The sequence below is a fragment of the Amblyomma americanum genome, chromosome 1, assembly GCF_052857255.1.
Source record: "Amblyomma americanum isolate KBUSLIRL-KWMA chromosome 1, ASM5285725v1, whole genome shotgun sequence".
NCBI classification, from domain to species: Eukaryota; Metazoa; Arthropoda; class Arachnida; order Ixodida; family Ixodidae; genus Amblyomma; species Amblyomma americanum.
Window position 1 is genome coordinate 325,030,997 of NC_135497.1, and position 23,169 is coordinate 325,054,165.

Below are 23,169 nucleotides of genomic sequence, written 5' to 3' on the forward strand. Positions count from 1 at the left end.
CCACAGCAACACACTGGGGGTTTAAGGGCCGCCGTGTCGGAGGGCTGAGGATTTATTACAAATTTAGGAGGATCGTAAGCGCGCATTGAATTTTTTTTACACGTGGTCTTTTGTAGCTAGTTTCAGTCATAATTACTAGTCTGGTGCTTACGTCTGTCCAATGCTCCTTTATTCGAGGAATTCAGTTTAATTAGTTTTTTTTAAATATTTGACATCTGATTACGCGTTCTGTTCATCTCCCGTCAGCATTACTGCCAAAGCGCGACAAGAGGTTGGTGTACACGTAAGAACAGAGAAACCTCTCTTTAGAGTATGCAGCGTTGCAATGCAGAGCAGTGTGAGATCACGGGAAACATGATAAACACGACATTACGCCGGCGCAGTCGCATATTACCATTTCCGTGCCGCCAGGAGAACTGGTGACGCTACCGACGCTGGAAAAGAGGCGCAGGTGAAGGGGCGAGTAAGGGCAGGGAAGGGTGGAAACCGTTTCCCTTGTAACGCAAATGGAATAGAGGCAGAGCAGACAGGCGGAGGGCAACCTTGCGAGGGCCAAGGATTTGTTGCGTAGGCCCGCCTAAACGTGCTGGTCATGAACGTAACACGTAGTGTTTGACAGGATTCGTCACTGCGTTGTGACTTTTTGTTGTTTTTCTTTCCTGTGAAATCCTGGCCTCTTGGGTAGACGGTATAAATAGTGGAGTCTGCACAGTGCGACAAGTCAGTGCTTACCAAAAGCCAGCACCAGTGGTACGAGGAGTTGGTTTTCAACAGGCACGTTCACAACAGGCCCCATCTCTAACAATGAAGGTAAATATTGAAATGTACCTCACGTTCTTTGTCTCAGTGTTTTCACGAAGCACTGTGTTATGTCGTCTTCGTTCCTGGAGGCACTGTATATTTTCACTAATGAGCCGGCACATAGAACCACTGTAGTTGCATTCGAGAATTCATCGTTTCTTGCGACATCATCGAAAAGTGCCTTTTTGTGTTTTTGAATGTTGGAAAAAGCGTGCATTTTAAGGTTAGTGAAGACGCAAGTATCGTATTTATTCTTTTGTAGCGTCGACACACGAGTGTTGACTTTACTTGTGCTTTTCATCTCCAAAAACCTATCCACACGTTAAGTACCGTGCCCCTAAGGAAGCTCATTCACTCACTTTCCTTTTACTCGCATTGACACACTTGATTTTGTCAACGAAAGCAGAATTTGTTAAGGATGTAAGGGCGTTAAAAAAAAAGTCTCATAGTACAATACCGCTACCTATCTATCCTAAAAGAGGCGCTCAATCTTACCGAAACGAAGCATATCAACTCTTAAAACGAGCATGATAGGCAAGGAAAAATCAGTACGTTATGTTCTGGAACCGCCCTAATCCATGTGTGCTCTCTTTTCTGCCAGCCTGGAAACAAAGCTGGTAGCCTCACTTACAATTGATGCAGCACTTAACACATTTGGCTCGGCTGGTCGCGGATGGCATGAAATAAAGCATGGACGAAAACATGAAAGCCCACCGTAAAGCTTTCACCCACAATACCACATTATAACGTTGTCTTTTACAGCACGCGAGGGAATGTAGTACGCACGTACTCTGTATGATAAAGAAAGCGATGAGGGGCTCTTAGTAGCTGTTTTTTGCATGATAACAGCGCTGTGCGCTGTTATCATGCATTTGTGTTGTTATCGTATATGTGTGTGCGCTGTTATTTCGTAAAGAAATAAAGACAAGTTCAGCGCGACGCTAGACAACCTGAACAAACCTGGTGGATGTTCCGTCAATCTCTAAGCACCAATAAAATGCGTCAATGCCATGTAATTACCATTTAACAATATTCATTCATCTTGAACCGCACATTTATGCGTTTGTACTTTCTCAACCGCTCAGTTCTTCGCTACTCTCGCTGTCATGGGGGTCATGGCATGCACCGCCTTCGCTGAAGAAGTGATCATAAAAGACGTCAAGGATGTCAAAGAAGACCCTGAAGAACCTGGCGTCCTCTTGGGAGGCTACGATGTCGTTGTGGTCCCCAACCTAGTGGCTCCCGGACTTGTAGGCTACCCCGCACTGGTTGGACCCGGCCTCGGTTACGGCATTGATTTTCAGTCGGGATACGACGCTTTCACCCGAGGACACAAGTCAGGATTCCAGAAGGACGCTGCAGCGCACAACCAGGGATCTAGCGATTTTGCTCGCGGCACATTGCACAGAACCTACAGCGCCTACAAAAACAACCAGGGATACAGCCACAGTTCCGGTTTCACGGCCACTGATAGCAAGAGCTACGGTGCTGGCCGTCAGCAGGCATCTTCAGGACACAAGGGAGGTGAAGCCGGCCACCAGTCCGGGTTCGGTCAGTCCTCCTTCGGAAAGGCTGCCGGTGTTGGCCCCGCGGCTGTCGCTCTGCAGGTTTAAAGGTAGGCATCATCCAACCAACATGAAAACCCATGAAGAGTGGTGATTCAGGCGTGTCGAACCTGTTCGATTGCGCGTACTTGAGAAAAACTGACAGATGTAAACGACAACTGAACTAAGCCATAATTAAATAGAAAAAAAATATATATTTCGATGCAAGTTAACAAGGAACCAGTGCAATTCGGCCCATTATATAGAGTACAATATTGGCTCGGCTACACGGGCCATTATGTGTCCACGATATCGCCATCTGATGTCATTTACTGTCAGCCTGCGACGTTGAAAACAGGGATGCTTCTTTAAAGCATATATGATGAGGAGCTAGTAACGCCGTAGCAATTTTTTGTGTCGTTTTGTGAAAGCCATCTTTGAAATATTTTGTAATACAACGAAGTTAGGAAAATATGCCGTGATAAAATGGTATTCCTCAGCCATTACACTATCTGCCCTGCATATTTCTACTCTTACTTTTTATGCTATATTGCGATAAAAAATTGCAACTGCCTTCTTATTTCAGTAGTGAGCTCCTTAGATATTTTAACACCAGCAAAACCGTAGCATGAACACTCTATCCATGGTATCTATGTTCTGTCTCCTGATTCAGTGGTGCTGAGCTTCAGCTCGGGACAGTTAACCAGAAAAAGAGATTCTCAAAGCTCTTCTGCCGTAGGCAGTTAACGGGAGCAGAAGTTTAGATTGCTGACACCCTGTTGCGAGCTGTAAATAGCTTTGAAAATTCGTTTTCTCCTATTAACGCTTCTACTACGCCTCCTACTTTTACTACCAAAGCTTTTACTGAAGCTACTACTACTGCACCAGGACGTTGCGACGCATTACAGACTTGCTGTATTTTGCGCAAAACGCATTAAATGGTTGTTTTGTCTGCCCATTTTCTTAAGCTTTAAGAGCGGCCTGGTCATGGACTGGATAAAACTCTAAACCTCGTGTTTCCCTCTGCCTCTCCCTCTTTCCGTTTTTCAGATGTGCCACCGGGCTACGGTTGTCTCCGTTTCGCTACTGTTCTCAAGCTAGTCCAAAGACAATAAAGCTTCCTCCTGGAATTCAGTGCTTTTGTTGTCACTTCATTCACTTCCTTTTATTCTCTTGCACGCACCGTTCGAGGTGCTGCACTGGGAGAAGGATTTGCAACATGCAAGATGTTACATCAGTCACGATGTCTGACGAGGTCATGGAGACCGTTCCGGTCAGTACGCAGCAGTACAAGCACATAGACGCGAAGCATGAACTGGGTGACGGGTGCGGTGGTTTTATGTATAAGGAGTGGGTGTCCAGGTGTACGGTTCTTACCTGCTGGGAGAATAAAAGGACTTCTGAAACCAGCCAAGACTATCAATGCAGCGAAGAGGAGAAATACTAGAAAAATCATATTGTAATTTTAGCGGTGATTTAATTGCTATCGTCATAGAAGTATGACGAATGAAGGAACGCTTAGTTCACAGTAATTTGAAGCCTACTTTGTAGCGACAGATGTGTGAGGGCTGTCCAGCTGGGTAAACGGGGTTCGTTTAGTAGTATGTCGCAAGCTGCCCACAAGGAGTGTTGTCCACATCTGCCAATGAGGAGGAAGTGGGTGCTCTCGATGATGTGCGGCCTGTGGTCGTGCGGTTGAGGTGCGTGCTTCGAGAGGGTAAAGGCGTGGGATGGGGCTAAACTGCAGATGTTTCTTCTTCATTTAAAGAGATGGCAGGAAATCTGAAACGCTTCTTTTTTACGCGCGCAACTTTTTTTTGAGAAGCGACGTGTTTAACATGGCTCTCATCTCACAGAGGCGGCGTAGCGGCCTTCGTGAAGGGAAGTGAGCTAGCAAGCAGTAACACGCCAAGCTTGCCAAAAACAGCCCGAGAGGTGCGCGACGCCCACACTGCCAAGCAACCCTCCTGTCACGAGTGACAGCGCATGCCTTTTTTCTCAGATGGCTGCGCAACCGGCGTGTGGGCGGCTGCAAGTGGAATAATTCATCGCCCTCTTTTACTTTATATCCAGTAGCGAGCAGCCCGCATAGAAGGCCCCTTTGGATTAAGAAACAATTCAAAGAAAAATGCGTTGACACAGGCCCACACGGCGCCGCAAGGCAGGTAGTCGTGCAGTCCCTTTGTGCTCGCTGCACCGATGGCCTTGTATGAAGAGTGTAGTTGGTAAAGTGAATCTTCCTTAAAATTACGTATGATTCTAGAGTGATGAGAAAAAGTTTTCGGTCTGCAGACTCACTATAATAATTACATTTTTTAGCATCCGGGCAAACCCAGTCAATGAATTGTATAGAAGCACCAGGAGACACGCGGGTTCCATCCCCTGGAACAAATACGACCTGACTGTCTAGCGAGACAACCCAGAAATAATTCCGCAAATTTTTATGCATTAAAGGAAGAGGCACAGCAGAGCAAAGAACACGGACGACTGAAGAAAGAGAAACACACGTACCGACTACTACTAGGTTGAAACGGTTTTATTAGCGTGTAATAAGTACCGTCGAGAAGAAACAGTTGCTTATAGACGGTATTAATTGCACACGCATATAAATCAGTTTTCACTTGGCAGTAGTCAGCGTGCGCATTTTTCTTCCTAATGAACGAACGAGCCCAAATTTCCACTCTTGATCAGTTTGATTCATGACTGTACATACATGAGTTAGAGACGCCGCAGCAGCTGCATATATCAAGATTCACTGAAAGTCTATTTCAGGCTGCGGAGGTGATGGGATTCCTTAGCTTCCACCCTGTGGGAAGTGCGTGGAATTGCTTAACGATTACCTTTCCAATGTACGAAAGCCTATGGCTGAGCATTTGATTTCGCCCCAAAATATGAAAAAAAAGGTGCACACTTAATGAAAACATATTTGAGTGCCCCATCATCACTTCCTATGAAGAAACAAAATCACGTACGGTTGAAGAGTGGGTGAAGTTTTCACCTGTACCAACTCATTCCTTTGCAGTAGGTTTGATAACTGGCTGCATCCAAGTATATACCACCCTATCGGCGTTTTATTTATTTATTTTTGTTTGAAGCGCCACTTACCACTAGTGATAATTTAAAATACCTTGCAAAGAATAAAAAAGTAGTATAAATATTGTTAGAGAATGGTATATGGCTGAGTAAATAAATAAATCAACAATTCACAGAACTATATTTTACAGGGTAAAAGATACCTACCGGAGAGATTCGAGGGCTAAAAGCTACTACGGACAGCTTGATTGCGCCATAGAACCCCTAAATGGCAGTGAACGACGCAACGAACATTAACTGGATGACAGCGAATAGCACAAAAATATTTAAAACCAGCATAGTCAAATTGTCGGCAGATTTCATGAGCATTTAACGAATGTCTCGCATATATCAATTTACACAAACCAAATCAAGTGGAAACAGATTGCATTGGAAGGCAGCAAATGAAAGCGGCAAATAAATAACTGAATAAAGGTGTATGACCTTCAAATCTGCACTTCCTTTACTCGTAAAGATCACAATAATGCTCGAAAAATGACGAAGTAACGAATGCATATATGGCGAAACACAATTGCACGCGTGCAGAGTATCGTTTTCACATACCGGTCCTATTAAAGGAGAACAGATAGCGGTGCTACCAGCTCTGGCAACACGATGCTTTGAACCACGCTGATGAAAACAAAGCGCGAAGAGCACTTAAAAGATGTCTGGACGCCGTTGCAGTACGTTGTAAACTACCCGACAGGAAAAACGAAACTAGCAAAACACGTTTCCATGTCAAGGGCAAGTTTCAAGGTGTTGCCGCACTGAAATATGTGGCAGAGAGAACGCAGATTTCTTGAAAACAAGAAACGGCCGCTTAAAAGGTTTATTGAAGACGTCTACGGCTGCGGTAATTTTCCCGAGTAAAAGGACAAACAAACCGCTACTCAGGATCGCAAGTCGGATGAGGGAAGTAGCAAAGTCAGGAAAAGAGAGCGACACCGAAAGTTTATTGCTCTTCTCGGAACGATAGTTGAGAGCTACAGCAGCGACAGGGACGAGGGCAACGTTCGAATTGCTGAAGGTTTCTTGCTTGCGCGGTCTTGTTTGTTGCCGTAGCGGGTGAAATACCCGTTGACCTGTAGAACTTGATGCACCACGCGTCTTATTCGCTCCGTGACGTTATCGCCGTGCTGAGGAGAGTATAAATAGAAGGACGCGATGTCGCAGAGCAAGTCAGTCGCTGCAAAACACTGCTGCCCAGTGCAAAAGCAGAAACCTTATAGGACACCGCTGTCAAGCTCAGACTTCCTCAGCTTCGCAACCATGAAGGTTAGTACGCCTTCCTTCTGCTCAATTCTAGTGTCATCTTTGAGATCATGCAACAGCTCATTGTAGTTCTCCAACCCTCTATTCTCTGGTTGGGGTATGTTACACTCTTGTTGAAATTACGGCGCAGTAGCTGCAGTTATTCTCGTTGCACAAGAAGAATGGCGCTCTGTAGTGAACCTTGGGGAAGAATTGCGACATGTTTGCTGAGGCCTACAGTACATGACGCAATGGCACCCTAAACACTTTGAAGGCTAAGCGATTATGGCCAAATTAAATTTCTTTTAGCTGTCAACCTAACTTCATCTTCGATCGGAGACCCAGTAACATGGAACAATGTCATTTGCGATTGTTCCATGTTCCGCTTGGTCTCCTATTTAATGCCGTAAATAGTCGCAAAACTGACATTTGTACGACAAGTCGCACCACTGTCCTGGAAAAAAAGAAGAGATTAATACAATGTGTACGTTTCTTCTTCATTTCACTGTATTTTTGAGCTCAACATTTATCAATGGACTTAGCACGCTTTCTGTAGCCATCATATCATTTTTCCTTTTTACGAATTGTCAGGTACTTAAGTAGGGGCAGTCTATCGCTATACAATATTTTTTACCATATTCAGGGGAAAGAAGAAAAAGGTTCTTCTTCTTCTTCTTCTTCTTCTTCTTCTTCTTATTATTATTATTATTATTATTATTATTATTATTATTATTATTATTATTATTATTATTATTATTATTATTATTATTATTATTATTATTATTATTATTATTATTATTATTATTTCACAGACATAATCATAAAAATCATAATCAACGGCTGCCTCTCAATTTATGTGATGCCAGACCCGAATATTAAGCCACAGTGTTCTGCCTTCATTTAATTAGTATTCCCTGTAACTTTTGACGCATCTCTTCAGAATATGAATTTGAAACCTTTATGCCCTCTTCATCCCGCAGTTCTTTGCTTCCATCGCTCTGTTCGCCGTGGTGGCATGCGCCGCTTTTGCCGAAGAGGCCGTTAAGAAAGACGAGAAGAAAGAAGAAAAAAAGGACGTTGAAGCACGCGGCGGTGTTCTAGGAGGCGTGGGTGGATACGGCGCAGGCGTGGCACCAGGTCTTGTGGCTGCTGGGCTCGGAGGTCCCGGTCTTGTGGGCGGTGGAGCCGTAGGCAATCCCGCTCTTGTCGGAGCAGGTCTCGGACACGGAGTTGGCTTGGGTGGAGTCGGCTTGGGTCATGGCGTCGGCGGCGGATTCCAGTCCGGATACGGTGCTTCTGCCGGAGGACACCAGGCAGGATTCCAAAAGGGCGCTTCAGGGCACAACCAGGGATCCGGAGCCTTTGCAGGTGGCTCCTCCCAAAGGAACGTCAACGCCTATAACAACAACCAGGGCTACAGCCACAGCTCTGGCTTCTCGGCCAGCGACACCAAGAAGTTTGGTGCCGGACATCAGCAGGGATCCTCAGGATTCCAGGGCGGTGCCGCTGGTCACCAGGCTGGGTTCGGACAGTCCTCTTTCGGAAAGGCCGCCGGCGTCGGTCATGCAGGCGTCGGCCTCCACGGCTGAAGGTAGGCAAAGTGTGGCGGAAAAGTGTGCATAGAGCCGCATAAGGACTGTAAATGCCTTTATCTTGTGCAGGAAACCCCAAACAATTAAACTTCATCCCCTGTTTAAGATATTAAATGTGAAGTATGTGTGGTATTATAAAAGCTCCAGTGTGATACTGCGTTAGAAAGAATTATCTTAGATGTTGGTTTACTTCTGCTTTTAGGCTGTCTTTCTCTTGTTGTTTATGCAGAGTTAATGACATAAGTCAATCAACTGGGGTTCTTTAACGTGCAGTGATATCTCACAGCACAATGCCTCTAGAATTTTGCCTCCATCGAAATTCGACGTCCTGTGGTTTCACAGTGTCATGCTAAAATAGGAATAATTTTTATGCACTGACACCACACTGAGCTATGCAAAGAGGATGTATTAGGAAATGGTGAAATTTCACTCTGCATTTTTTTTTCAGGATCCGCTGCTGTCACACGGATGACATATTCCACCCTCACAAAGAAGAAAAGGACGGTCCAACTCAGCTGGAATCATTCTTTCCTGTGAGAGCTGTCATCCCCATGCGTCATCTGTGGCCCAACCTTCGGTCGAGCTGCAGTATTTCTTACTGGCAACACAGTATGCACACTGTTCCTTTTATCAGTAGTCAAACATCCACCACCAAATTCAATAAACTGTGTTTGCCCAAATACTAAGCCTTCTATCTCTTTTCATATTAGGATAAATGGGACCACTTGTGCGATGTGCAGTGGCTGGCATAGTGGAAGATGCAGAGTGCTCCATCGGATGGCCAATAGGAAGACGTCTTTATTCTTGGTTCATTCTTGGAGGAAGTACTATACACTGTAAGCAGCGTTCAAATCTAGCGTACATACGTTGTGGCGGAAAGTTTAAATAGTGGACAGTCCTACTGGAAGCCTCCGCGCTATTAAATTTCATACCATATCATGTGCTGCCAAGAGAGTTGTCTTGCAGTGCTCGGTTCTCGAGAGGCCATTTGCTAATTGCTAAATGATTACATGTACCGAGAGGTAGAAATCATGCCTGCAAAATGCGTTAACCGCATTCGTATTGTTAAATGAAGATGTCTTAGCAATACGCACGAAATAACATGTTCTTATGTTACGCCTGAGAGTACCAAATTCTCTCCACAAAAAGAAGGGGGAAGCCTATCGCACCTAACTTTTTAGCAGAGTTTAGCTAAAGATTTCTATAGTAGGACCGCGCGCATATGTGGCAGCTTTTCACTGCAGAAGCGCTGTAGCTATTAGCAACAGTGCCCTTCCTTTACCATACTCTTTATTATCCACATATCTGAGACCATGGCCTTTTCTCTTTTAAAACTGGAATGAACTGCCACTTTGCTTTTCTCGTCGTATCTACTCTAGAACTATAGCGAACAAGGGATTGCTTTTTCAAAGTTGGGCTGCTTAAGCTTTATTTCTACAAAATCGGCTTAGCAATGCCCGTCGTCTATAACCCCATACCTTTCAGTTTTCTGCGTAGCGGTGAAGTGATAGCGAAATTTGCTTTCACTGAGGCACGATGAAGTGGGATGATGTGCGGCATATGATCAAGCACTCTCCCGATGATGCGAAAACTAACTTTTATATGGGTGTGTTGGCCCGTTATTAGTCCCTTGCTCCTTGTCCCCCTTCAGCCAACGAAGTATCTGGTTCTAATTAAGTCGTAGCATCATTATCACCATCAGTTGTCATCATAATCGCCATCGCGAAGCAATTGGCTTCAAATTATGCGTAGAATATAACTGAAGAAACCGAAGCTTTCAGCTCATGGAAGTAAGAAAACGGTACACAGGATGGGTGAGCTGTGTCGGAAGAGATTTGTAGAAAATGTTGCATCTGAAAAAGAAGAAAAGCACTGGAAAACAAATGCACAGGCAGTTACACGATGCGATGCGGCTAATCTGTGTTGGTAGTATTGGTTGTACATTTTGCTTTAACGTACATTGACCGCCTTCCTTTTGAGTCTGAGTTTAATTTCGTTGTCACTTTTTCTATCCCCTGCTGCGCGGGTTTCTTGTGTCTGGAGGCGTCTAGAGTGTGGAAGTGGCCGAGGTAATATAAAGGGAGAATTGGAGGCCTGTAGGAGGGAGATGCACTTTTACCTATGGGCGCCCTGGGATGCACCCACCGAAGGGCAGTCCGGAGGAGGCACTTTCCGGGAGCGGCACGTGCTGGGTAGGCGCCCCTATCCGCTCCTATCTGCGATCCGCTAGAGGCGCGGGGGGTTGGAGTCTTCGGACACACACATGCAAACACGGACCACGGCTTTTTCGCCGGAATAAGACTATTCTACTAACTGAGTAAAAAACCATACCGCCCACAAGCGCTCTTGTGTGGTGCGTGTTTGTTCTTGGAATTATATTTTCCTTACGTGTACAGAAATGCTAGATGACCGCACTAAACGTACAGCCATAAAAAACAAGGAATAGGAACCAATGTGCCTGGTATGAGACTGCAAAAACAGGCAGCTCAGTGAAGTTTAAAAGATAAACGGAGGCTTCATAACTAGCACGCTTTATGTGCTAAGCCAACTGGCCAGTGATATTCGCGAACTCTGAAAACTCTCACATGTAGAGTTCTCGAACTTTTTAAAATCCTGCGTTAAGCTTCAAAATTTGGACCAGGGCACTGGACGCTTCCAGTGGACAGTACTATGGACGATAAAATAAAGAATATAAAGAAACTCTTATACATATGGCGATTTCTATTGGTATATCGAACAGGAGCTTCCCCACGCAAAAAAGAAAATGTATAGGTTGTGCAGTGTTGTCGCGATTTCTTTTCGATAGTTTTTTTTTCATTACTTCTCAGGAATGTCATAAAAGAATAGAGTCGTCTGGCTTCTTATTTCAGTGCGTACATTAAAGGCCATTGACTCCCCACTATTTCACCGCCCGCAGGATTTGTTCACTTAACCTCTAACGAGTTACGTGACTTAGGGAGCATCAGGGCACTTGGGCGCGAACCTCCAATCAGTGTTGCTCTGACACAACAAACTGTGAAATTAGCGACCTAAATTAAACTTCACCTGACATGATACGTTAAAAAACGAATAATACCTTGGCGGTAAGAGTGCACCAGAGGTGACCTTATAGCGCAATGTCTACAACACGATGGATCTGTAGAGTCATCGACAGCCTGTGCGTGAGCCCAAGGAAACAACGGCAGTTACTGCGGTTTGTCTTGCACTCATTCAGAGGATATACTTGAGCGTTCGAACTCTTACTCATCACGTTTTGAGATTTCGTGGGGTCTGCTACCACTCTGAGATCACAGCGCCATCTGTGGCAGCAAATACTCATCACGTTTCGAGATTTCGTGAGGTCTCCTGTCACCCTGAGATCAAAGCACCATCTGTGGCTGCAACTAAAATTGCGCATCTCACATTGAGACTTGTAGCGCCATCTACATTAGCATTGTAGAAACAAATATCACGTGCCAATGGTGACGTCACGGTCCAATATGGTGGACAGAGGTGGAACTTGGTGAGTATGACGTCAGGGGACGAAATGGCGGCATAGTTTCGGTTTCTCTAATCCAAGATGGCGGTTATTAAAATTGGTTGTGCCCTCTCATCCATTTTCCCCTACTGATTGCCCAAACAACATGTTTTGGTGTGTTTGCAGTATTTGTGTGTGTGTTTTCGCACAGCTTTAAACGAAAAATAAGCAACGCCATGTGTTTCTGGCATCCCCACCATTCACTTTCATTGCCGGTGTAATTAACTACTGGCCTTTACAGACTTGCATGCGAATGTCATCAACTATTCCTTGAGGGTTTTTTAAGCATGAAATGCTTTTAGCCCCCATACCCGACAAACTAAGGCGAACATCGTCCGGAAACCACGGATAATACAGATCCGACCTTATTCGAAATACTACCAAGCTTTCCTTCCGAACGGTATGCAGCAGAAAATATTCTGCCCCGAGCGGGGATTCAAACCAGCGGCGAGGCAAATAGATCTCGAAGCTGTCGGTCCTCTTCTGCTTCTGATCAGGTCCAAGCCTTGTCCCCTGCAACTCAAAGTCCCCTTCCACAGTGCGTGCAAATGCGATGTGGGACTAACTGATCTCTCATACAAATTTTGACAATAATTTCTCAAAGCCCTTTGATTGCTATTTTTTTTTTCGGCGTAACGCTGGAATTGCCGCAAATGTGCCGCTCGAGAAAGCTTTCATGACGTTATTTTCTTTATTTCTTTATCGAAAAAGAGCAGCTCTTGTTAGCTGCATACGTCATCGTTTTGTGAATGAATTCAGTAATGATAACCACTGAAAAGTGAGCGCGTTTACGAACTCCAACACGATGAGGTTTCGGCGGAAACATACTGCTGATGTTTAAAGTCTGTGCGAAGCACCGCAGTCAGTGACCACCAGAAAATTTAATTACCTCATTGCCCACCTATCTCTCACTTATGTCGCAATTATTCAAATGGCCTGTTAATTTATCCCTCTATATTGTTTTTTGGGGTTTCGGTAATTTTGGCCTTTTGATAAACAAAGATTTCAGTGCTGCGTAATTCCGCTGCTGGCGCCTCTCTATCCTCGTTCGAGCGCAGCTTATTTCTAGCTCATGGTGCGCATCCGGCAACTGTCACTCTGGTGAGTAATATTGGAATTTATTGCGAGCGAACAGCAGGACGACTGCCCCGATATCAGCGCGAGAAACATATAAACTGATATTCGGCAATACAGCAAAAAAATGGCAAAATAAAATATAATTTTTACACAAACCGAACTCGGAGAAACAAGAAAATAGGAACACTAAGTAAAAGCAGCGCTTTTCATTGCAACCTCCCTCCCCCCCAAAAAACAAAAACAAAACAATCCCTGCGCACTACAAGCGGCGAACAGAGCTAAAACCAGCTTCTTGAACTCTGATGACCAATTCAACAAACTTCCCTTCTCTAATCTGTTCACCATATACAGCGTTAGTGACTACTGTTGAGCTAAAATGCTTTCTGTATTTTTTACTCACGGCATTTTAAATATACAAGAAATGGTCTTCAAAGGCTGCAGTAAGACTGTGAACTTACGAAGGCTCATTATGTCTCTGATTGTGCTATGTCTGTAACAAGAAAGCAGTATTTGTAAATAAATAAATAAATAAATAAATAAATAAATAAATAAATAAATAAATAGGCAGCAGGCTATCAGCTACTCTTCAAAAATTTGTATACCTGCTATTCGACGTATAAGTGTGAGTCAAGGCTTTTAGATCGAGATGGTTCTATCCGTGCGCAGCGGCCAATGATGACTTACGTATACAATACGCTGTTCGAGAATGATGTTAGTCGGCCGTTGGGATATAACAGGTGACGAGCCAATAGACATACGCGTGTGGACATTCCAGCCGGCCGCAGGAAACACCAGTCTCACTTATAACGCGCTTAGATTAATGTGACTTGTTGCAATGTAAGCCCCGCTTATGAAGCTCTTTCGTCACCGAGTTTTCAATGGGTCCAGCTCTTGACTTTCGATAGGTAGGATAGAGCTCGGTTCGCAGCATCTTCGTGCCTGCAGAGATGGGCCTATTGTTGAGATCGTCGGTGAGCGGAGGGTAAAGAAATAATCTGAAGTTGGCAATTGAAACTGAAATGTGCGCGTGAGAAGCTGCAGCCAAGAGGCAAACATTGCGTTCATTTTACATTTCGCAGTCTTTTTGAGCTACAAAAATACAAGTGCTGTCACAGGCGCGCAGTTTTGGTGATTTTCAAAGGCATCGATTACACAGTGCACGCACAAAAGTCAACGTAAGTACTGTGGACTTATTCAGGCTAAAAGAAAATGCAGATACGCAGTAAAATGCATTTCCTTCAACTAGTGTTCGTGTCTGTAATTTCTTAGTTCCAATATATTGCCGGTTAACGAAACACTGATGACATCTCTATTAAATTTTGGTTTTTATTAGAAATCGGTTCGACGGCGCTCTCTCAATATTCTGTCTGTCTGATAGTAAAATACCAAATAGAATAAAAACTTTCCGGCGTCTCAACTCTAACTACATATTTAAGTCATTTTAAGACTTAAAATGACTTCGTGATCATCGTCAGGAGAAGGAGCGTTTGGTTGTGTAGCCTGGCCTCTCGGACCAGCAGTTATGAAAATGACTCTGCGTCACAGCTGCTTCCTTGCGAAAACGCGGGTGGTGGCAACAACTGTACTTCATTTCAGAAGTGACAGCCGCCGAAGTCCGAGACTAGGGAGCACACCCGCACATTCCCCTCCCAAACCTCCCAATCAGTCAATAAATTAATTAGGTCATTCATTTATTGGTCTTTTCTATAGATTATAAAAGATTCATTTTCATTGAAAGTAGCATATTTGCCATTATAGGACTCGCAAATCTACCGATACAGGACCACATCAGGCCAATTCGTTCCCAGCTTCCCTTTGGTAAATATAATTTTTCGGCACCAGGAAGCTTCGCAGTATTGAAATTTTACTTCACCTATTTTGTTTTGTAGCAAGGCGGCAAGTAACCAAGTAAGTGTACCATGCGAAGTTACCATGCAATGAATGCAACTAAAAAGAGGTGTAATAATTTAAGCCACCTGAAGAAGCTGGTATTAGATAAACCAAGTGCTTCAGACTGAAAAAAAAAGCTTCTTGGCTAAGGTAAACACGACCTGGAGCGCTTGGCCGCGAAAAATGTCCACGACGAAACAGAAACCCAGCGTACTTTCATATTCCTTCGGTCTCTTTCCGTAGCGGTTAATTCATCTGGTGCAACCATTTCTCGGTAGCGATCAAGTGGTTCTGTGTTGTGGTAATATTTCACAAATTCCAACTAGCGAAGTCCTCCTGAAATCAACGTCGCGAAGCACTGTTTACGGAGGCGCGGGGGGGGGGGGGGGGGGGCGAGGGGCAAGATAGTGGGCCGTGCAATCTTTCGCTTTGGAAAGACAGCGACACGGGGACGGCAGGCCAGTCGACAAATGAAGAAAAAGAAAGGAAAAGAAACACAAACTAAGGCCTTCCCGAAAGAACTCACGCTTGCAAACGATTTCAGTCTGACGGGAGCTCTGCACGCGGGGCAAGTTTTTAAGCCGAAAGCTGCGTAAAGGCGACCTTGCGTAGACGCAGAGACACACGTTATCGCTGCTGTGACCTCCAGGCCGGGAGAAAACGCTTTTCCTCCTCACCCACGCCGGTGCTCAGAAAGGGAGGGAAGGACGCTCGCCAAAGTGAGCGGGAGTGGAAAGGGTGTGAGCTTCTCGGAATGAAAAGAAGTCGAAAGGTGTGGTGTGAAATCGAACTGGGGGTAACGCTCGTAAGGCGGGGGCTTTCTGGCGTTCTCTTCTTTCTTGCTGTTTTCAACTGTAAGGCCCGGTACTCGCAGAACGTGCCGCTGTTTTGCCTTCTTGTTTCTCCTTTTCCGTGGCCCCGGCAGGTAGTATAAAAGAACCGACGCAGTGCAGCACGGCAAGTCAGCAGCTTCCAAACTGTGGTTCACTAGCCCAAGACAGCAGCGGAACCATGAAGGTGAGCATGTGTTGAAGTTTTAGTGGCATTCAACAGTTTGTGCATATCTAAGCTTTCTCTTTTCTGATTGAAAGCAAATGTGTGAAATTGCATATTTAGCTAAAATGAGACGTTTTGGTGACGATAAATACCTTCGTTACTTTTGTGAGAAGAGCCTCTGAAGGGCGATATCTCCTGTTCTAGCTTACAGGATATGTCGCTCTCATTTCATGCTGCGGACCATTGCAAAGTTATGTGGCTGACCGCCGTGTTGCATTTTCTGCGCAATTGACACGCAGAGGTATAGTCAGGCATTCTTCAAAATATTTATTATCCGCTGTCTTCCACTCTTCGGCAATGTGGAACTTGAATAGAATGTACTTTTCACGCTTATCGCTTGCACTTATCATAAAGGCGTGAAGTTGAGACCTTGTTCCCTGCACCTAGACCTCATAGCAATAGTTTATTTTTGGCCTTCCAATATAACGAGTAAATAACCTGGCCAGTCTGAATTATAAATAGCAGGTTTTGCGTAAACTGCATATTTATGCAGTAGAGCTGCGTAGTAAACTATAAATGCCCTTCTTGTAATTCTTTTTTTTGGTCATGTCTAACGATGCAGTCATATTAGCAGCGTTGAACAATGCGTTCATTTTAGTCGCAATATATTTGAACGGATATTTTATACGCAGCGCTATTCCATTGCCAGAAAAATTTCTTAATGCCGCATTTTAAAAAGGGCATGTCCAGTCCCATCACATTACATTTAGTATAAATGTGTCGCTTTTGGCGACCTAGTTGACGCCTACTTTTTATAACATTAGAGGCAGATATTGAACCCATACTTTATTGGGATTTTTTTTCATCTGCTGCTAAAGCGGGGACTTGAGCTTTTCTAGCATGTATATTAAAAACAAACGCCACTGTAGAATGCTTACATATGGGCAGGCTACACAAAGATGAGTGCTTTTAATTGCATTTTTCTCACTTAAAGTATACCTGAAGCGGTTTTACGTGTCAAGAGGTAGTACTTATACGGCATCACTTATCTGTGATCTAAGTGGTGAACAATTAGTCATTTGTGGGGTCTCATTTATCAAAGCACAACGCATTCCAGCACAAACTATACCTTTTTCTTAAAATTTTCTGTATGAACGTCGAAAATGCTCGGATGATCGCAGAACCTGTTAACACACGTAGCGCCTGTAGGTTGCTAAGTACCTTCATAAAGTTATGTTTTTTCGCTTCCTGTGCCCCACATACACCGAATCGGTGTGAAACGCAACTTTTATTCTCTTAAATTGTCAGACGCAGACCTTCGCAACCATCACCCTCTTTGCCTTCGTGGCCTGCATCGCTTTCGCCGAAGAGGCCGCGAAGAAAGAAGATAAGAAGGACGTCGAAGGCCGTGGAGGGGTCCTGGGTGGCGTGGGCTACGGTGCCGGAGTGGGCCCAGGCCTTGTTGGTCCGGGAGTGGTCGGCAACCCCGCTCTGGTCGGAGCAGGTCTCGGACACGGAGTTGGCTTGGGTGGAGTCGGCTTGGGTCATGGAGGCGGCTTTCAGTCCGGATACGGTGCTTCTGCCGGAGGACACCAGGCTGGCTTCCAGAAGGGCGCTGCAGGACACAACCAGGGATCCGGTGCGTTCGCCGGCGGCGCCTCCCACAGGAACGTCAACGCCTACAACAACAACCAGGGCTACAGCCACAGCTCTGGCTTCTCGTCCAGCGACAGCAAGAGCTTCGGTACCGGACATCAGCAGGGATCCTCTGGATTCCAGGGCGGTGCCGCTGGTCACCAGGCTGGGTTCGGACAGTCCTCTTTCGGAAAGGCCGCTGGCGTTGGCCACGCAGGCGTGGGCCTCCACGGCTAAAGGTATCCGCTGTTCTGCTACGGATGCTCTAAAAGCTAGGAGTGGAAGGCGTGCGGGTTGTATTTGCTTTTGTTTAGTGGGATGAAACTATTCTAAAGAGAGCTGTTTTTTTTAGTAAAATTCAAGTGCGTGTGACGAGAGAGTTCTTGACCTTAATTGAATCATATGTGGGCCACATGTGAGAGATACTAATCTGTTCTTTTCTTTTATTTCAGCGGTTGCTGCTTCATCTAGATTTGCCTTCATGCGTCGTCAACTCATCCCATTCTGCCATTAAACAAAAAGCAAATACTAATAAAGGCGTCAAACCTTTTAAATATCTCTGTCCTCCTTTATTTTCATGTTTGAAGGGTTTTTCAAACGCCCATCGTTTTTACCGCTGCAAAGCCGAATCGTCGAGACTGCTTTCTTTGCTTTTGTCAGAGCCTAGAACTATCGTGTAAAGCTGCGTTTTTATTTGAACGCGTGTTCGGAACAAAACACTTAGCCATCGAACCAGTAGCGCTAATGACGGATATTGAACGACGCGCATTACTGCCATGAAATGCTTACAAAGGCTACATCGAACGAAGTGATGCGTTGAAATCGTTCTTTTGTTTTTAAAAAGCCACACGTGTGTAAATAGTCCACATGAGATAAGCTTTTGACGGACGCTCTCTTTGTAATGAATATGTTGGCGAGAAAGGCTCGCGTAATATATATCTTAATTTGTAGTTCCGATTGTAAACGAAGTTATTTGCTGCTCTATTTGTTATGCATGACTATTCAAAAAGGCACCTATATCACTTGCTACCAGGTTATATTTTTCTCTAAATCCCATCGTTGTAACTTTTTTTTTTACCAGAAAAACGCCCTGAAACTAATTTTCTCGGAACTTAGCTCTACAGCTTTTATGGCGACTTTATGAGAAAAATGATTTTTTGAGATAATCGAGTATTTGTTTTTTCTGTGCTCTGAAGAAGGCAGCTTTGGCCAAAGAAGTACGCTGATTGATGCCTCCCCACAGTGTCTCACTTCATAAATAAACTTCACTCTGATGACGAAAGCCACCTGTATAATAATTGGAGGCAGTCTCTTCGCTGCGAAAGCCACAGATGAACATTTACTTTTACTTTTAATTTACGCTTACCTGTGTGCCTCTAACGAAACGATGAGAACCACAACTCGCAAAAGAAACTGAGAGGAGATCCTCGGTGGATCGTTTGAATGCTTCAGCAGCCACACGTTCGTTAAATCCGAGGTTGACACACTAAAGTTTGTTACTTGCCAGGTGGCATACTTAGGTTCGGTACATCCTACGTTAACGTGCTAAGATTTATTGTATCCGAAGTGGCATACAAAGATTCGTCACACCCGAGGTTAACGCACCAAAGGTCGCTACATCAAAGGTGGCATACTAAGGTTCATTTTTTCCGCAGTGGTATATACTAAAATAGTAACAGATCAGCCTACTTATAACGGCCGCAGTTATAACGAGCGCTCTTTTATTACAAACCGGGTTGGGGACACTGCAAAAATATGTACTAGGGCATTTACGTCTCAGATACAACGCCTCAAACCTCAGGCGCCGGAAACCCACCCTTCAGACAAAAACTGGCGCGGAGACGAAAGGACTTCCAGCCCTCGAAATCCCCCTCTCTTTCTTCCTAGAATGAACGAACCGGCCCAAAAAATCAGTAGAACAAGGCATCAAACCGCCGGCCAAGTGCACGCTGACGAGCTTGGAGATCAATCAATCGTTTGTGTGCCGGCTGGGCACAGCGTGCAACCTACAGAACAAAAAGTGTGATGGGTGCGAGAGGGTCGGCTCTCCATCTTTTGCGTTGCTGCCACGTGCAGGCTGCGCGCATGCAGCGAAGATGGTACACTGTGCGCGCATGTGCCTCTGCTAGCTGCGGTACTTCACCATTACAACTTTCTCGAAGCCAGAGGGCCGCACAGGGCGCAGCACTGAAGACGGTGCAGGACTGGGGCATAGAGAAAAAGGAAGTAGTGCACGAGGGGGCTAAGTGAAGCGCCGGCTAACCACATCGGGTACTGCTGGAGGTTGCGATACCTCTTCGAGGAGGCTGGTTTGCCGCCAGTTGCTATGAATGCTTTAGTTGCGATTAGAAACCTCGCGGTGGCTCAGTGGTTATGGTGCTCGGCTGCTGACCCAAATGACGCGGGTTCGACCCTGGCCGTGGTGGTCGCATTTCCATGGAGGCGAAGTGCTACAGTCCCGTGTACTGTGTGCGCCATGTGAGTCACGTTAAAGAATCCGAGGCGGTTCAAGTTATCCGGAGCCCTCTAGTACGGTGTCCTTCATAGAAAGATTTACTTTGGGACTTTAAACACCACAAACTAAACCTAACCATCACGTGCGATCATTTATATCGCGTCCCTGAAGCGCGCAGCTGATGGGCAGCAAGGGTCTGCCTCAATTAAGAGTACGTCACTGTGCTCTTAAGCTTGGAAAGCGCTGTGATAGGGCCTGCTCAGACAGGCATAACAAACCTTTTAAAGGACTAAACGTGACCTGTGCTTGACTGTCATTTCTGTGCTCCAATGCCAAAAGTGCACTTACTATCAACTTCGGATACAACGAACGAAATGCGGGCGCCTGTCAGATTCGTTATAAGTGCGCTCGACTGTGAGTAGTACGTTTACTAAGTTTATTCGCATCCCGGTGGGCAGATTGCCGCCAAACCCCGTTGGCAGGTGGGCCACCTGCCACTTGCTACTGACAGACGGCGGCCGTCATGTTCGCTTCCACTGACCACTCTAATGCTGACACATTAACAAAGAAAACACTACGACATTATGACTTTAAAGATGGTCTCAAATATAGCAGTACAAGAAACCGAGGAATTGCAGAAGCAGGGGAATGAAACTTTCTCCTTCGTTGACAATGATGCATGTGAAGCAGCAGAAGAGCCTGAAACTACAGGTACAAAACACCAAAAAACACTCTTACACAAAGTGAAGTTAGGCAATAATTAATGCCCATGAGTTCTGAAGTTTGAGTGAAGAAGAATAATTTCATGCATAAATGTGAAATTTCTGTTGGTTAAAACAGAAGTTGTCAAGGATGACTTCATAAAGGAACAATGGACAAATGAACGGATACCATTTTTTAGCGAGTCAGGACGGTTAAAAAAATTAGCTGATGAACAAAAGAACTCGGGTTAGAGAAAAGGAAGGCGCGTGTAGACTTTCTCAATTGTTTAGAACACAAAGGGGTTTGATTGTATGCCACACTGCGTGGCTCTTTGTGCATCCTCCGCATTCCAAATCTTTAAATGTAAGAGAAACTCTGGTCCTCCCCCCTTCGCAGGCGAGGACTTCCACGGTTTCTACGAGAGCTCCCCAACATGGCTTAGGTAAAATCCCCTGGGCTCTAAACTTTTGACAAACGCTGTACACACGATGTGACCTGAAAAAAAAGGGTTCATACCTTGGTTGAGGAATGGCAAGTATACGTATGCACATTTCATGCGAGCTTCAACTGGCCTCTGCTCGAAACGGCACTACAGGCGTGTTGAAAAATGGCATTGTCTGAAAGCGACCAAAGTAGCAATTTAAATGCCTGCCTATTGCTATCACGGCTCATGTGATGACCTCGAAGCCAGATTTACTAGTTCATAAAATAAAAGTGCCACTTTTGTGTCAGATGACATCTGTGTGGTGGCTTAGCAAATGCATGTAATTTTTACTGCCGTGTTTGTTTTTCTCATTGCAGCCGTTAACAATTTTCGGCAACTCAGAGCCGTCGTCCATTATTTCTGAAAAAGGCCTGGAATGTGTTCTTTCAGCTTGTAGTACTGGAGACTTTACGAAAACGAATAGCTGAAGAACTCACTGAAAACTTGTGTATTCAGGAAAGCAGTAAAAGGGTAAATTCCTGGAAAACAGTAAATTTAATTTTCAGAGAACTTAACGCATTGTATGTACAGTCTCAACCCGCTCATGGTCAGAGGAGTTACTGTGATTTGGCGTAAATTCTTTCCTTGTGAAATGTAAAATAGATGTATTCACAAAATATACATATTGCCCGAGAGATCGGCTGATCGCCGCTGCGGTATATGGAAGATGGGTGCCGATTTGCGTTTATTTCGCCACCAGTTACATTTAAAGAAGTAAATCGTTTTTTCGGAGACAGCAACTATATCATACTAATGAGGGAGTAATTACTCATTGGCGTCCACCCGAACGCAGCCATACGGCTACAAAGAAAAGCGGAGCAGGACGAATTTTTCTTTAACCACGTAGTTTCTGATGAAACTGTATAGCTTTCCTTTGTAGCCGTATGGCTGCGTTCGGGTGGCTGCCAATGACTAATTACTCTCTTATTACAAATTTACTCCACCTTGGGGAATTCCCCTAGACATTTGACCAACACTGTTCCCACTTCGAGTTATTGATCAATTCGCTCTCGCCCTACCACAAGCTTGCCGTTACGGTTGGATCAGTTCGTACAGCGACTGCTCCGGTGAAGCGGTGGTCCCGGGTTCGAACCCAAGACCAGGACGAATTTTTCTTTAACCACGTAGTTTCTGATGAAACTGTATAGATTTCCTTTGTAGCCGTATGGCTGCGTTCAGGTAGATGCCAATGAGTAAATACTCCCTTATTACAAATTTACTCCACCTTAGGGGATTCCCCTAAAACATTTGACCAACTAGGTCATACTAACAAATCTCACCATGCGTGGCTGCAAGAATCGTAGTAACGCGCTTGTTCAGGGTGTCCCAGCTAAAGTAACCAGCGTTCTGCTGAACACATTACACCCGTCACGAGTGAAATTCAGTGAAGGGAGAAGTCGTTTAGCGCAGTCTCCAGCTTTTTTGTCTTCCTGTCTAGTTAATCGATTTGTTCAGAATTAATAGCTGATTATTAAGTTCTGGGGTCACGAAAAAAGGCTTCAGTAGGAATGCTGTCGATCACTGAAAAACAGCTGGTGGTATCAGGGTACTCCTTCATATGTTTTTTTTTTTGCCAGCTTTAAGAGTAAGTTCGTGAAATGGAAAAACGACCAAGTAGTAGCGCCCCTTCCAGACGCACTCCCAGCGAAAAAAGTCATTTTCTCAAACGCACGCTGCTCAGCGTTTACTGTCGCCTCAAGTATGCGCCACCAAGTGCCCACGTGTTGCACAAACCCAGGGGGCGTCGCTATCGAAGGCAATAAGTTGAGGTAGTGAATGAACAGAACATGACGGTAGAGTTTTTCTTGGTGTAAATCTCTTTCGCGGGCATCAATTGCTCACTTCCAGTTTTTTATCAGTCTTCATCACTCCAGGTTGATTCTGTAAGGGGAGCATATCTCTATTACGAATGCTGCGTTTTATGCCTCGTCAAATTGAAGCACTACGCTTCGCCATCAGCGCCGTTCGCTCTGCACGCCTGTTAGTGACTTGACTCGCCTCCCTGCTTTCCACGACAAGTAGCTAGTTGCTCGGGCATACCCCGCGGCAAGCTCCAAGCACCGTCGAGGTAGCACTCCGGAGGCGAAAAGGTTTATAAATTATAGGCAGCGCGTCTGATAACAAAGAAATATCTACTCCGTCATGTGATAACA

General features: G+C 45.0%; 3 protein-coding genes across 4 annotated transcripts; all 3 read left to right on the plus strand.

The window, feature by feature from the left end:
- Positions 1-656: 656 nt before the first annotated feature.
- LOC144099152 (uncharacterized) lies at positions 657-3,479 on the plus strand. The gene is made up of 3 exons (XM_077632272.1): positions 657-810; positions 1,887-2,416; positions 3,396-3,479. The coding sequence occupies exons 1-2, from the start codon at positions 805-807 to the stop codon at positions 2,412-2,414; spliced, it is 534 nt and encodes a 177-aa protein (XP_077488398.1). The 5' UTR covers positions 657-804; the 3' UTR covers positions 2,415-2,416; positions 3,396-3,479.
- A 3,103-nt stretch (positions 3,480-6,582) lies between these two features.
- LOC144115433 (uncharacterized) lies at positions 6,583-8,942 on the plus strand. Its single transcript, XM_077649832.1, has 3 exons — positions 6,583-6,692; positions 7,649-8,259; positions 8,709-8,942. The coding sequence occupies exons 1-2, from the start codon at positions 6,687-6,689 to the stop codon at positions 8,255-8,257; spliced, it is 615 nt and encodes a 204-aa protein (XP_077505958.1). The 5' UTR covers positions 6,583-6,686; the 3' UTR covers positions 8,258-8,259; positions 8,709-8,942.
- A 6,661-nt stretch (positions 8,943-15,603) lies between these two features.
- Positions 15,604-17,931, plus strand: LOC144115434 (uncharacterized). Of its 2 annotated transcripts, none has more exons than XM_077649834.1 (3): positions 15,604-15,761; positions 17,055-17,614; positions 17,828-17,931. In XM_077649834.1, exons 1-2 carry the CDS (start codon positions 15,756-15,758, stop codon positions 17,610-17,612), a joined length of 564 nt encoding a protein of 187 aa, XP_077505960.1. In that variant the 5' UTR covers positions 15,604-15,755; the 3' UTR covers positions 17,613-17,614; positions 17,828-17,931. The 2 variants fall into 2 exon arrangements, with proteins under 2 accessions (XP_077505960.1, XP_077505959.1); XM_077649833.1 differs by having other exon boundaries at positions 15,605-15,761; positions 17,049-17,614.
- Positions 17,932-23,169: the final 5,238 nt, after the last annotated feature.